This window comes from Zalophus californianus, chromosome 7 (assembly GCF_009762305.2).
Source record: "Zalophus californianus isolate mZalCal1 chromosome 7, mZalCal1.pri.v2, whole genome shotgun sequence".
NCBI lineage: Eukaryota > Metazoa > Chordata > Mammalia > Carnivora > Otariidae > Zalophus > Zalophus californianus.
The window spans coordinates 111,404,761-111,419,765 of NC_045601.1; the positions used below are offsets into that span (position 1 = coordinate 111,404,761).

At 51.6% G+C, this 15,005-nt stretch overlaps 1 protein-coding gene across 1 annotated transcript in view; it reads left to right on the forward strand.

Annotated features, from left to right (window-relative positions):
- The first annotated feature begins 2,875 nt into the window (after positions 1-2,875).
- KCNK5 (potassium two pore domain channel subfamily K member 5) overlaps positions 2,876-15,005 on the forward strand; it is a 39,459-nt gene continuing 27,329 nt past the window's right edge. Inside the window, 1 exon segment of the mRNA XM_027603933.2 lies at positions 2,876-4,230. Coding sequence (XP_027459734.1) covers positions 4,045-4,230 — 186 coding nt within the window. The 5' untranslated portion in view covers positions 2,876-4,044.

The following is a 15,005-nucleotide window of genomic DNA, read 5'->3' on the forward strand; positions in this document are numbered from 1 at the left end:
TATTAAAGTAATTGACAATCTTTCATAATGCAAGCCATTTTATAAGGCATTTAAAACTGTCTATCCTTCAAGCAGCATGACAGGAACAAAAACGAAAATAAAACCTTTTGAACTTCTGAATTAACAGCTACAAAGTTTTTTCTAAAGAAACAAGGTTTTCAAGTGATTGTGTTGTTGAACCACTCGATGTTCTTAATGGCTTTTTATATGTCTCCTTAGATAATATGTGAATTTCAGAGGGGAATTATTCCCCTTGAAATCCCTAAAGAGAATATAAACAAATATTCCTAAAAAGAAATAAAGCAGTAAGTGTTATGAAAGGACTATCAGGGGCGCCTGGGTGGCCCAGTGGGTTAAGCATCTGCCATTGGCTCAGGTCATGATCCCAGAGTCCTGGGATGGAGTACCACATTGGGCTCCCTGCTTGGCCGGGAGCCTGCTTCTCCGACTGCCTGCCACTCCCCCTGCTTGTGCTCTCTCTCTCTCTGACAAATAAATAAATAAAATCTTAAAAAAAAAGATATTCAAAGATTCATTCACCAAGAGGATAACTCCTTCACCTAACTGAACCAAGGAAGAAAAAAGGTAAGTGTGGATCCTTCTGTGGCTAGAGCATGACTTGGAGGGAAACAACTGATCTGCTCTGTCAGTTTCTCCTAGGGGGGGACCCACGTAAATCTAGTGACCTGTTGCTATCAATGTGAAATTCAACTCCATTCTCAAAGTTGATTGCCTTTCAAAAGATGGCACTCTGAAATGATTATTAGCCATGAGCATTGTATCAGTCAGTGTAGGGGCCAAGGGAAGGCCACCCCAAGATGGGCCACTTTACACAAAATCGTAAAGATTATTTTGAGTTAAAAAGCAATCAAAACCCAGCAGATTCAGGAAAGGCTCTTTACCTTCCCCCATCAACTGCCTAAAAAGAATTCAGATAGAGGATCTGTTCCAGGAAGAGAGCTATCACCACAGATATCTACATTACACTATGAACTAGCTATGGTAGACAGAGGAATCTGGCAAGGCCTGTTTGATCAAAGTCCTCTATGTCTCATTGTTTCTGAGTGACCTAGCAAACATTTGTTTACCAAACATTTACTCTTTTTCATCTTCCTGTGAATTGCAATCCTTCCCTTTGAAGTCCCAGACCCCTACCCCCTTCCTCTTAGTTCAAAATGACATGTGTACCTCATTTTGCCCAACTGTCTTTGGAATTTCCATGTCTGTGTGGACTTCCTGCAAATATGAAATTAAATTTGATTTTCTCCTCTTAATCTGTCTCATGTCAATTTGATTTTCTTAGTCCAGCTAGAAGGATCCAGAAGGGCACAGGAAATTCTTGCTTCCCAACATCAGCTTGTTTAAGAAAATATCCCTCCCCCACCTTTTACCTACTTTTACTTTTCCATCCTCGAGACTCAAGTAGTCTAATACTCATTGGTTCCAGCACAGTTATATTTCCAAAAGCACCCACTGGCTGTTGTGCAGAGAATGGCCATAGCTTCTGATCTCCATCAGAAATTGTTGACCCAAATGTGTGGATGGAGTCTGGGAGGGTGGAGGAAGTGAGGGGAGAGGAGAAGAAGTACAATCACTCTAGAAGGAGCCTGGGGAAGGGGAGAGAGGCACGAGAATGAAGAGCTAAGTCAAGAGGTTTGGGAAGACACAGGAAGGTAAGGAATGGGACCATAGAAGGAGAGATGAGGAGAGAGTGAGCACCACACTGAGGGCAAGAGGGAAGTTGGGAAATGGAGAAATAGATAAAGTGGAAAGATAGAGAAACTGGAAGTTATAAAAACTTTGAATAAAACCTGATTCATCCCAAAGTATTCTGCAGTGTTTTTGTGAGACAGTGAAACTGAAATAGGAAGAGGCCCTTTATTTTCTTAGGAAAAGAACGCAGACCGGAGGTGGGAGAGGAACAGTGAAGAATTTTCCAAACAGAGAGAGAGCCTGTGGCCTCTCAAACTGCCCCCACCCCTGCTGGATGAACTGTTCACACCACAGTCCTTGACTTTCTTTCCAGACACAGGGGGTCTGGGACAGAAGCCTGGACTCCTTGTGGGCTGAGGGCTGAAGGGTGGGACTGCAGAGCTTGGGTGCAGGGTGGGTAGGAGGCAGACAGGAGTTACAGAAGAGGGATCTGCCTGGGGTAGGGCCTAGGCCTGGCTGGGGAGTGGGTGGGATCCAGAGGGAGCAACTTAGACGCCTTGTTGAGGGGACTTGCCTCCCTAAGTCCCCAGGGACACCGAATTAGGAAACACGGGGATTCCTGCCTCGGCCTCCTGGAGACACACACATGGTGCCATAAAGGAGAGACAGAAACATCCACAAACTCAGATCAATCCTTCAAACCTGTATCCCTAGACCCTCTGCTCCTGCCCAATTCAGACACATCACAGATACCTTCCCCCCCGCCCCCGCCCCATCGCCCAGTAAAAACTGTCCTAACTCTTGACACCTGAGCAAAGTCCCTCACCTTCCCCATGTGGGGCGGGGAATAAAAGGCCTTGGCTAAAGGCCATGCACCAATTTGGCTCACTGCTGCCCTTGCCCCCACAGAGGGTCCGGGCCAGCCCTTGGTACCAAGTGCCGGAATGTGCCACTCCAACTTCTGGCTGTTGCTGGTTGGAAATGTTGAACAAACTAATCCAACACAGCTTCAGTTTCCTCACTGCAAGGTTGGTATAATTAGAGACCCAGCTCATGATGCATAGAAAGAATGTGGTACTCCCTGAGGTTTATAGACGGCGCTAGATGAGCGAGAAACATCCTCAGTGTCTGTTTTTGACAAATTCATTCACTCTTTCATTGCACAAATGTTTATTGAGTGTCTACTATGTAAAGGTCTGAGGATATGTCATTGAACAGTCCAGATTCCCTACCCCCAGCCGTCATTTTACTGTTATATAGTACATTAGAGTTATATCGTATATTAGAAGGAATGCAGGAAGAAAATATCTCCCAACAAGGGGGATGAGTGCCCGTGTGTGGGTGTAGGTGAGAGTTGCAGTGTAGGCTTGGGAATATGGAGAGGTTAGGTATTTTCTGGAGAGTTACAGGGTGTGTGGCTGAGAGGCGTCTACAACAGGACAGCCTCAACTGCTCCTTCCCGATGTGGGGTTCTGTCTCACCAGGGCAGGTGAGAATGGGGCAAGAGGGGAGAGTCTCGCCTTTGCGGCTGGATCCTGATATCCCGATTCTCTACAACCTCTCCAGTCCCCTTCTAATCTTACACTTTCCCCTGGTTTACAGGAGGGTGTAAGAGAAAGAGACTGACAGAATCAAGCTTTCCTGGCAGAAACGTCAGCGGATGAAAATTGAATTACAATGAAAATAGTAATAGTACTAACTTCCCGACCCTGGTCATTAGGTACACGCTCATCTTAGTTAATACCACCAGCACTAATAACAAACGCGAGTCCCGAAGACCCCAACCCCTCTGGCAGCGCGGGGCGCGCAGCCTCCCCTGGCGGCGGCCGGAGAAGTGCACGCAGCACCGAATTCCTCAGCGCGCACCTCGCGGCTACTACCCGGTCAGCCGCGGGGCCTACGCGGGGCGGGGCCTGCGCGGGGGCGGTGCAGGCGAGGGGGCGGGGCCTGCGCGGGCCCCTCCCCCGCGGGACCGGGCGCGGGAGGGCGCGCGCGAGGCGCTGGTTAAAGAGGCGCGCGGAGGCGGGCGCGGCGCACACTGCCGTGGCTCGCGGAGGACGGCCCACGTGTCTCTCCAGAGTCCGGCCTTGAGTTCCCCCAGCTCCTTTTACCCCCGCAAGCCAGGGCGCCCCCTTGCCCCCCGCTTGGTGTCCGCCCTCCCCCCGCCCCCCCGCCTGCGGGAGCAAAGCTTCGTCCAGTTACCCGCGCTCGGTGGGCCAATTTGAAGGAGCAACTTTGTCCGGGGAGCGGCGCCGGCGGGTGGGGGGAATAGGGCACTGCGCATGCGGAGCTCCAAATTCAAACAGCTGTTTCCAGAGGCTGGAGGGCGCGTGGACCGGGAGCCGCTGGGGCTAGGGGAGGCTCTCTCCAGGAGGCGGCTGCTCAGGAGCCATGGTGGACCGGGGCCCACTGCTCACCTCGGCCATCATCTTCTACCTGGCCATCGGGGCAGCGATCTTCGAGGTGCTCGAGGAGCCGCACTGGAAAGAGGCCAAGAAAAACTACTATACACAGAAACTGCATCTGCTCAAGGAGTTCCCGTGCCTGGGCCAGGAGGGCCTGGACAAGATCTTACAGGTGAGCCGCCATCCGTGCCCCTACAGACACTTGAAGCTGGCCAGAGTGTTAGGAGTGCTGAAGGGAAGCCCTTCACAGCTTTGGATAACTCACAGTCCCCGTGGGTAGTCCTGGGGGGTGGCAGGAAAGGATGTCTCTCATGGGTCTGGCTGCTGGGATCTGTGGTTCACCCGTAGACACCGGAGTCACCCACGCACGGAGACTCTTTGGGAACCCAGTTTGTCCAGAGAGAAGAAGTTGGGGTTGACCCCGCAGTGAACCAGGCCCCGCGGTGGCTCGGTGTGAGTGTGCGGGTACCTCCCTGGTTAGAAGGGGGCTGGAGGGCGGATAAAGGCGTTTATCTTTACTTGGAGACGCTCCCGGAGTTCGGGAGTCGAGCCGGGCGCCACCCCTTCGCATCTCCACCTCCCAGCTCCAGGCCAGTGCCGCGCCCGCCCGGTTTTTTTCGCGAACGTGAGCCCAGCGGAGTTGCTGGAGGGTCCCCCAGCCCCAACCTGAGCAAAGCCTCCCCTCCCCCGCACCCGCTGGGCTCAGGAAGTGGATAGGGGGTCTGTCCCGCCAGAGCTCCCGGGATGGGGGCCGATGGCTGGAATGCTGGGGACGCGCTCACGCTTCCGGCAGGGCTTATCTCGCGGAGACAGTCCCCCTCCTCCCCCAGGGCTTGGACTTAAAAGTTTGTGAAAGTAGCAGGTTGAACAAAGGAACAAAACCCTGGGCATCCTTTTTAGGGGGAAGGAGAGGTTGATTAGAATGGAAGGTGTTAGGGGGTAGTTTCTCCTCCGTGTTGGCATTGGGAGCCTCTTCTCCTTCCTGCTCTATGGATGGCTTTGACCTCACTCGGATAAACTAGGGCTGACTTTGGTGGTTGGGACCTTGGGTCCGTTTGGGGACCAGGGCCCTCTGCTCCAGTTTCTCAGAGGCTCTTAGCCTTAACCACCCACCCTCTTGGACTGCATTAATGGCCTCCCTCCAGTGGAAGGACCCGGACCTGGGTATAAGAGCTGGTGAAGGTTCTAGATTGTGGGGTGGACTTGGGATAGATTGTCCAAGGTGTTACATTTCTCTTGGGGCAAAAAATGCCAGAAAGGAGGTTTGATGAGGAACAGCACTTAATCTACAGCAGAATCCCGACATTTTATGGTTGTCTAGTTGTCTCTCATTTGACCCATCTCAAGTCTCCCCATGTGTGAAATGAGAACGAACCTGTCTTCATCTGTCTTCCCTGCCCTGGACTGTTGGAAAGTTGAAAGCTTTGGAATACGTGAGGAGGCCTTTCCTTTGCTACCTCCTTTTTGTCCTGAAATCAATGGACATTCACACACATGAGCATATAGGTACTTACCAGCAGCTGGGCAAGTAAAGACTTGACCTCTCAGAGGCCAGCAGAGGGGAGGTTGGGCAGGTTGGGTGTTGGATTTTAGTGGGGAGAGTCTCTGGACCTGCAGCCGTCCCCAGAGTGGGGGCCCAGGAGAGGTGAGGTTTGGTGGGGAGGGTGAGCTTCAGAGGGCAATTGGGTGGTTTTGCCCCCGATAGCCGGAGCTCCTTTGGATGAGTGTCTGCCCTGTATGTGCGCATTGGGGAGTGATCACTTTATAATTTCCCTTGAGGAAACAATTCCCCCGGAGAACTAGTTGCTGTTTAGTTTCTTCCAGGGCTTTGTTTAGAGGGGGAAGAGGGCAGGCGCGGGTGATGAAGAATCAAGCTGCCCTCGAAGTGTTTCCCTCTTTGCCACAGCAGGGGAAGGAAGGAAAGAATTCAAGGCTGAATGTGGGAAAATAAACTTCAAAACCCGAGGAGAGGGGAAGGGGGGGTTTCGGGGTAAGGCAGCCGGGTACAGCTGGTGGTAGTAGCTTTGGAAGTTAGACAGCTTTCTTAAGGTGTTCGAGCAAACAAAATGCCTCTTGTTTGGAGGTCCTCTTAAACCCGCCAATGATTGCCCCCCAAAAGTGGGCAGGTAATTTTTAGACTTGGGCATCAGGCCAGTCTGATTTGGAGACGATTATAGACAGCACTTTTCCTCATCCCTGGCCAGAAAACTCTCAAACCTTCTCCAAAAGGGCGAGTCCCCTCCCATCATAGGAAAAACCCAAGAAACGAAAACGGACCAGGGGAAGCATTTTTGCTAGCATTACTTTTTAGTCTGCAGAAATCTGCCTGGCTCTCTGCTTGTTGTTCTGCAACTTGAAGCATTGCCTTCAGCCCTAGGAAGTTGGCTTAAGGAAAAACGAAGACTCGGTCTTTGAAAACTCAAACTTCTTTCCCATCTGGCCCTCCACTCGCACCTGAGGTTCTGTGTTTTGTCAGGTTCTGAATCACCTTTGTAATCCTAAAGAAGTCCCACCCTAGGAATTCCTGGGGTTGGGGTGGGCTCTTGGGAGGGGCTGTTAGAAGGGAGGGTGGGTGCAGTCTGGGCTAGGGTTTTTCTTACCCTGGAAATCCACACGTGCTTTCCAAGGCACACGAAGGGAGTTAACACAACACACCCCTCACCTTTTGTTAGATCTTTGGAAATAGGCCCCAAGTTGTCAGGTGCTTCCTACCTGTTCAAGCTGTGGTTTGAACTGAGGTGGAGGCCAACTTTCAAACCTCAAACCTCCCCACCCCCACTGGCCTCTGACCACATGGTCGCCCTCCTTCCTGCCTTCAGAACCACCTTGGAGCCTTGCTCCCAAGCCTTGCTCTCCCCCAGCCTCTCCCTAAATGCAGTGGTTCCCACAAAGGGCAGTTAGCATTGACTGAATGCCCCGTGCGTTGGGCATTGTGGGTGGCATGTGCATTTTATAAGAGAGGGCACAGGCTGGTTTTGCCATCTGCCTTGGCCATTTACCCATCAGGCCATCTAACTTTGCCTCTTTCCCCCCTCTGCAAAATGAGGGGACAGTGAAGATCAGGTCTAGTAGAAGCGTTAGGCAAGGTGTGTACAGGTGTGACTTGGGAGAGCCGGCTCGGCATGTCTCCCCCTGTTGTTAGCATTTATCGAGCACACATTGACCAGGTGCTTTACCTGCCTTAGTTACTTCTTACAAGCAACCTTACATATTCAGATAAGGAAACCGAAGCTCAGGGCAGTTGGGGTGGCCTTGGTGACGCAGGATTCACAGTCTGCCTCCAGAGCCTGCTCCTTGTACACCTTTGCCCTCCTTGGGCATGTGAAGCTCTTGACTGGTTCGTCTGTAGGTGAGCTCAGTGAATTGGTTCAGGTGGACTCTGGCCGGCTGGGGAATTCTATTTTCTCCTTCTGCTAGAACAGGCATTGGCACGCAGGCCTCCTGTGTGGGGCCTGGCCAAGCTAGCACCTCCTCTGTGGCTTCGGTAAGCATCAGTCCACCCCTCCCTTGGCAGCACAAGAAAGCAAAGGGTTGGGGTGAAGGGGAGCAGTGAACCTTCCTCAGCCTTCACCTCCGGTGTGCAGTGATCATAAACAGTAAGGATTTGAGAACTCACTGTGCACCAGAGCTTCCAATAACCACTTTATAGACGTTCTTATTTTAATTTAATCTTGGTGACCAACCCCTTTTTATAGATGAGGACAGTGATATAACTTGCCCAGGATTATATGGCGCAAAGTCAGGTTTCACACTGTGTTGTTCCGAAGTACATGAGAATTAGTCGGCAAACGTCTATTAAGTGCCCACCGTGTGCCAGGCACTAGGCAAGGCTCTGGAAGTGCAAAGATGGATTAAGACACCCACCAGGCTTAAACTGGCTGCTGGGAAGAAGGATGAATAAGCTCACCAGGACAGGGAGGCTCGTGAGGACCCCCAGGACCAGCCTGAGGGGTCAGGGAGGGCTCTCTGGAGGCGATGACTTCAAGTAGGGTCTTGGAATTAGGAGGGTTTGAGAGGGAGGAAAAGGGGCTCTTGAGATTCCCATGTCTCCTAGGGGTGAGGTAGGGATGGCTCTAGGCCCTGCCCTCCACTGGGATGCCCCATCCCTAATTCTGGGTTTTGCTAGACTGCTCACATAGCAGACCAGTTCCCAGAAGCCTTTTGGATCCTGCTGGCCTCCTCACAAGCTTCAAACTGCATTATCCTATTTGGAGATTTTCCATGTGTGCCAAACCCCTCTCCTTTTATTTACTGGAACCTTCCTACTCTATACCTGTTTCCGTCTATACCAGTCAAGCGGATGCCAGTTTTAAAGGTCTGACCTTAAGTCACTAATACCAATCCTCCTCCTGAAATTTGAAAGTATAACGAGGGATTATGTGCTAAAATTACATCTGACCAAAATGCTGAGAATGGAGCACATTGATTGAATTTTTTTGAGAATTGAGGGTTAACATGAAAACCTCTTTTGTTTCAAGCCTTGTTGGAAATTATAAAGCACACTGGTCCACTTAACTGCCTTTGTAAGTAAAGGGAACACAATAGATCTTTTGATTGTCCAAGATCACGGAGGCCTCCCCGTCATTAGCGTGAACTTGGATCCTCACTGTCTGGAACTGCAGAAGTACAAAGTAGAGAAGTCAGGTTTTTGAGAGGAAATGGAAGAAAGAGGTCCTCTCCTCATGGCTTGTCTGTTTATGTTCCCCTCAAAGTTGAGGGCAGCCAAAAAAAATAAGAATTCTTAAGTCGATACATGTGCCTCAGTTAATTGCTCTAGTTAGAGTTTCAACAGTTAAAGTGAATTTTCATTGTATCATTTGGGAAGTTTTACTGGAGCCCTTAGGATGATTACAGATGGCATGGTATTAGAGACTTACCAGAGGGTGGGAATTAGCAAGTGTTACAAGGTTCTAGTCGGGGTCGGGAGAGTTCTATAGGAGGGGGTGCAAGGGAGGTGAGGACTGTTCCTTCTAAGTATTTTCTTGGGGTTTTGCCCTATTTATAGTCTGGTGTTTGTTTTTTTTTTTTTTAAGATTTTATTTATTTATTTGACAGAGAGAGACACAGCAAGAGAGGGAAAACAAGCAGGGGGAGTGGGGAAGGGAGAAGCAGGCTTCCTGCGGAGGAGGGAGCCCAATGCGGGGCATCGATCCCAGGACCCTGGGATCATGACCTGAGCCGAAGGCAGACGCTTAACAACTGAGCCACCCAGGCGCCCCTAGTCTGGCGTTTAAAAGAAACAATCCTCCAGTTTTGGATGCTGTGCTTGGCTGGCCAAGGGCTTTCATCTTGAACTTGGCTGTATGCTGTTAGATTGGGCTCAGCCTCTGAACTCTATGTGTGGTAGGAGTGGAGAACAGGGAAGTATAAGGCTTTGGGGAACAGAGGAGCCATACTCCTGAGACAACCCCCAAGGGAGTCTTTCCACAAATTGGGGTGCTAGATCCAACCGGTGCTGAAGAACTACTTGGCCAGAACCGGGTGATACAAAGAGGCCAAGTGTGCTGGGTACTACAAGAAAGCATGTGACATAGGTTTGCCTCCTTCCTGTGTTCCTTTTGGGGAATGGAGCAGGTCGAGGTGAGTGTCCTTGGAGATTTCACTGAGAGTTCCCTGGGACTCTTTAAATAGGGCAGAGGAGGCCTGGCCTGCCCATCCTCCCCAAGGATGGGTTGACATGGATAGAGGACAGTCAGCCCACCAACTGTGGGGCCCTTGCTCTTGCCGAAAGAGCCCCATCCATGCAGCTTGTGTGATGGTCATGGGCTGGCCTCTGAAGGCATGCCATGATAGCACCCTCGTTGTTTGCCTAGACCAGTGCGGGGCCCTTAGTGCTCATTAAGTGTTAGGTCCACTGCCACCGCTACTCTCCCTAGACACCCCTGCCCTGGGACGGGGCTGCCCACACAAGTCTGGCTCACACAGGATCGGGGGACCTTCCTGAAGCAGAAGAAATGTCAAACTTTTTTTTTTAATTGTGGTGAAAAACACATAACAGCGTTTACCATCTTATCCATTATTTATTCTGTCTTAACCACTTTTAAGAGTACAGTTCATTTGTGTTAAGTATATTCACAGTGTTGTGAAACAGACCTCCAGAACTTTTTCATCTTGCAAAACAGATTCTATCTCCGTTCAACAACTCCCCTTTCCCCTGGTAATGAGCAATCTACGTTCTGTTCCTGTGATTTTGACTACTTTAAATACCTTTCAAGTGGAATCATATAATATTTGTCTCTTTGAGTAAAACGGTGCAACCACTATGGAAAACAGTGTTGAGGTTCCTCAGGAAGTTAAAAGTGGAACCATATGATCCAGATTCCCTCTTCTGGGTGTGTATCAACCAGATTTTTAAAGAGCTAAACAAATAAAGGGGGATGGTGGATCTTTCTTGCCCACAGCTCTCAGGGAGGAGTAAAACTGCCTGATGGTCCTGGGCTGCCGCCACAGGGCTGAGAGGTGAGGGTCAGATGATGAAGCCCTCTGGGTTTAGCCAAGGAATTTGAACTGACCAAATTTTTGCAATTTTCAAGTAAGGGAGTGAACAGCATTTCAGAAAGCTCCCTCTTCCTTCACAGGCGTTGCAACTTAAAAAAAGTGGAGTATTCGACTCGAAATTAACAGCATTTCTGTGGACTGATCCCTTCACCCCATGGGTGTTCTGATAAGGATGGTTCCTCCCTTCCTCCTTCTGATGTGATGGAGTATGGGTTTTTCCACCAAAGCCCACAGAGGCCACAGCCCCCCCCCAAAACCCAACTTTCAGTTAGGGCACCTTCTCCCCTTACCATGAGCCCCTTGGGGATGATCAGGTCTGGGTCCCTACCAAAGCCACCCCCCATTTGATGACCTTTCCAAATTATGCCTTAGTTGTCCCTTCATGCAAAAGTGAGGGTGGTATATTCCAGATCTCTACAGCTGCCTGAGGCCTCTGGGTTTTTGGTGAGGAATTAATCTGGTCCCTAAATTTCGGAGATGTGGACAAAAGAAGGGGTGGGCTCACAGAGGGGCCTCGCCGCTGGCCAGCATTTTGGTGTGCGCTGAAGCCTCAGAAACCAGACAGGGACCTTAGCCCTCGGGAGTTCAGCCTCACTGGGGAGAGAAACGGTCACTGTGGTGAAAGGAGGGGAAATGCGGTCCTGGTGCTGAGTGATGGGTTGCAGATGGTAGAGGCTGGAGAGATGGACGAGGGGCACAGGGCCTCAGAGGTTTCGGTTCCTGTTTCCTGAGGCCTGTAGTGCCCCTTGGCCTGCAGGGGCTCTGGCTCTGAACAACACATAACCCCTGCCCTCAGGGAGCCCCCAGTCTAGAGGAAGAAAAGTACAGGACCTCTCACTGGGTTGACATTGGTAAATGCACCTGGAGGTTCTAAGTGTGAACCATTGAGAGATTAATCTCCACTCTTGAATTTAAAGAAACAGGAATTTAAGGCAGGCTGGAAAGATGAGTGGTGTGGGTAGCAGCCCCTGTGAGCATCCTGCTGAATTCTTACTGCATGCCAGGCATTGGGCTGGGTCTTTAACCGTGTCTCCTGAAAACAGTCCAGTGGGTTAAATGTTACTGCTATGCCCATTTTCTAGGAAAATGGAAGCCAAGGGATTTGCCCGGGTCTACATGGTTAACTAGAGGCTGAGACTTACCCTGCCCTGTTGACTTCAGAGCCAGGAGTGGAGAAAGAACCTGGAGGTTAGAGTATGGGGGTGGGGGGTGGGGTGCAAGCTGAGCGCTTGCTTAGCCACAGGCTGTGTGAACTGTTTGGGGCTTCATCTCCTGAATCCATATGCAGCAGCCCTTTGCTGTAGGTACTCTTACCAGCGCTCCATCCTGGTAGGAGCCACAGAATGGACCACAGAGGTTCATCCTAGAGGTTGTACGTCTAGGAAGTGGAAGAATGAAGATTTGAACCTAGAGTCCACACTCTGGACCTTTCTGTTCTGTGTGGGGTGGAAAAACAAGGAGCAGAGGCCTGGAGGCAGGGAAGGGCAAGGCTTGCGTGGTATTTTCAGAGCCTTAGGGATGTGGGACAGCTTTCAGGATGCTCACCTAGCTGCGTGACCTTTGAGCAGGTCAGTCTCTCCACCTGCGAAATGGGACAGCAGTACAGTTTCTCCCTCATGTCCACAGAGTCCACATAAACGCACTTGGCAGAGTGCCTGGCACATGCAGTGGGTGACTTGCTGCCTGTTAGCTGCTGATCCTGTGCCCTGTCTCTCGGGGGGTGTGGGGGGAGGACCTGTTTCTGATGCCTGCTTCAGGCCGCACCATGGGCTGAGCTGATCTGGTGATACCGATGATAAAGCCCACCAGATTCCTCCTAGTGGAGTTACCCACCATTTCCCATTTCTTTCAAGTTCACCCATAACCCTCCCCTCAAAAGAATTAATGGTCCACATCTAAACATACAGAAAGTTGACCCCCTCTTCCCTTCCAGCAGGGCCCTGGTTCCTGCTCTGGGGAAAGGTGGCAAGGTTTCTCTGCTCAGTCCTGGCTCGTCGCAGGCCCCAGTCGAACCTTTTGCATTCTAGAGGATTCCAGGTGCAGATGGCCTCACGTGTTTCCTCCCTGGGTGGTGATCGCGTAGGATCCCAGGTCAGAGTTGTACCCTCGTAGGGGGCAGGCACCCCCCCACTTCCCCTCTCAGAGGGCCCTTGGTAGACAAGTCCCTTTGACTGGCTTTTGAAATGTACATTCTGTTTTTCTATTTTTCCTCTCCTCCATCTAAATATTTGGGTTTCCTGCCGAAATATTTAGGCAGGATTGTGTACTGTGGCAGTTGTCACCTCCCATGGCCCAGTGTAATCTGGGTGCCAAAGCTTAGCTAGGCTCTTCCTGGGAGGGAGAAGCTTCCACTCCCCGCCCTTCACCGGGCCCCAGGAGAAAAGCCCAGCAGGGTGCTTGATGGCCAAGCCAGTACCCGGTTGAAAGCCCCTCCCTTTGTCTGTGTAGACCTGTACTTGAGGCTGGGGCTGACAGACTTGGATCTGAATCACTTTGTGGGAAATAGCTGATTCTAACCTGGTTCCAATCCTGCCTACACTCCTGGTATGTGCTGTGTGACCCTGGCCAGATTTCACTTCTCTGGACTCCACTTCCTTCAGGTAAATTCATCCATTCACTCAAGAAGGCTTGGAGTGCCTATTAAATTAGGCCAAGCTAGACTGTAGGAGCCCTACCTGGGCAGGGACCTGTGTCCGCCCCCTCCCCCGCCCCCCGGCCCCAGTCCATAGACATGTGCAGTAAGCCTGTGGGGTTTAATTGCGCACTGCTGTGCCCCCAATGTCTGTTGGCCCCGAGATGCCCAGTGGTGAGTCTGGCTCTGAGGGGGACACTGAGAGCCCCATGGACCTTCCGTTTCCATGTCCAGTTGGGAGGCTGGGCTTCTTCAAGATCAAGGCACTTGTCTAGGTGAATTGAGCAGGCCCAGACGCTGGCCCCTGGTCTCATAGGCTGGGAATTGTGGAGAGGAAGAGGAGGGGGAATGCCATTATCAAAACGTGCTCCCACTTTCCCCTTCAAGCCTCATGAGGTGGGGCCACGTTGTCTAGTGGTCAAGGACAGGCTTTTCAAGTCACAGCGCCTTTGCAAGCTGTATGACCCTGAGTGCGCCGCTCCATCCGAAAGCGGGAGCAGTGTTACCCATCTCGGTCGGACGAAGATCGCAGGACATCATAGGAGAACGGGAGCATGGAGGTCACTCACTGCGGCCGGGCTGCCAGCTCCAAGTTAACCTTTAGATTCAGTTTATTGCCGTCTCGTCCTCTTTGAGGAACTTGGAATGGCTCTCCCTCTCTGGGTCTTTATCTCTGGGAACCCCCTTCCCTGCTTCTACTCCCCATCCCTTATCTTATAAACTTTTCCTAAACTTTCTCCTGGGATTAACGAGGCCAATCTGTCCCTGCCCCCCCCCCCCCCCGCTTCCCCCGGGCCAGGGGGCCAGGCTCGCTGTGGTTGCTGCTTTGAAGGAACTTGAGGCAGAGCAAATGGCCATCCAGTCCTTCCTTCAGCAGATCTTTACTAAGCACATACTATGTGCCCAAACCTGTTTGAGACCTGCTGCAGAGAGAACGAGCCCCATCCCTGCCTTTTGGGGAATGCCTTTGGACCATGGACTGTGGAAACCCAAGAGGGCAAGTGGGCACGCTGGGGGAGGGAAGCAGCACCCCCTGCCCCTCCCTCGTGGAGACGGTTCGAGGCCTTCAGAGCCTGCTGAGGAGGAACAGGAGCAAGGCCGGGCTGTTCCTGACCTGATCACTCTGGCTCGGCTGGAGCCTGCACTGGGCCTTTTCTCTCCCAGCGCCCCCCTCACAGGGCAGCCCTCCCCAGCGGACCAAGGGTGTCAACCCCAGGGAAGGGAGCAGGAGTGTTGCACAGTGTTGCCTGCAGCACCCAGAGGACCCCTGAGAAGCTTGCAGATACCCAGGCTTTGCACCCTTCCCAGATTTCACCCAGGGCCTTGCCTTGGGTCTTGCAGACCCGTTGATCTGAGGTGCTTTCCCGTGACCTCTCTGGGCCCGACTGAGGTGTGGCAGTGAAACACCATCCCATTTGCTAGGTAGGCCTGGTGAGGAGCTGAGTGGTGACAGACTGTTTGTGGAACTAAGCTCAGGGTACAGTGGCTCTGCTTGCCCAGGTCCAGAGCCTTTCTCCACCAAGCCATTTTTTATCCTGCCTCGAATCGCCTTTTTAAATGGCCTTGACATCAAAATCATGATGGGGTTTTGGGGTGCAGAGAACTAATCCTACGTACACTAACCTGGCCTGCCTGATTTCCTAGCCTGCCCAGGACACCCCTTCCTGGGACCTTGAGTCCCAGCTTCCCCACCCTAACTAGTGAGTTTTTTTGGGACAAGAAGCAGTTGAGATGGTGGTAACTGGAGGCTCTGAAAGGAGGATGTTTTTCGGGGCCATCCAGAGCCTGGAGCAGAAAGGATCTGATGCCTCCCAGGG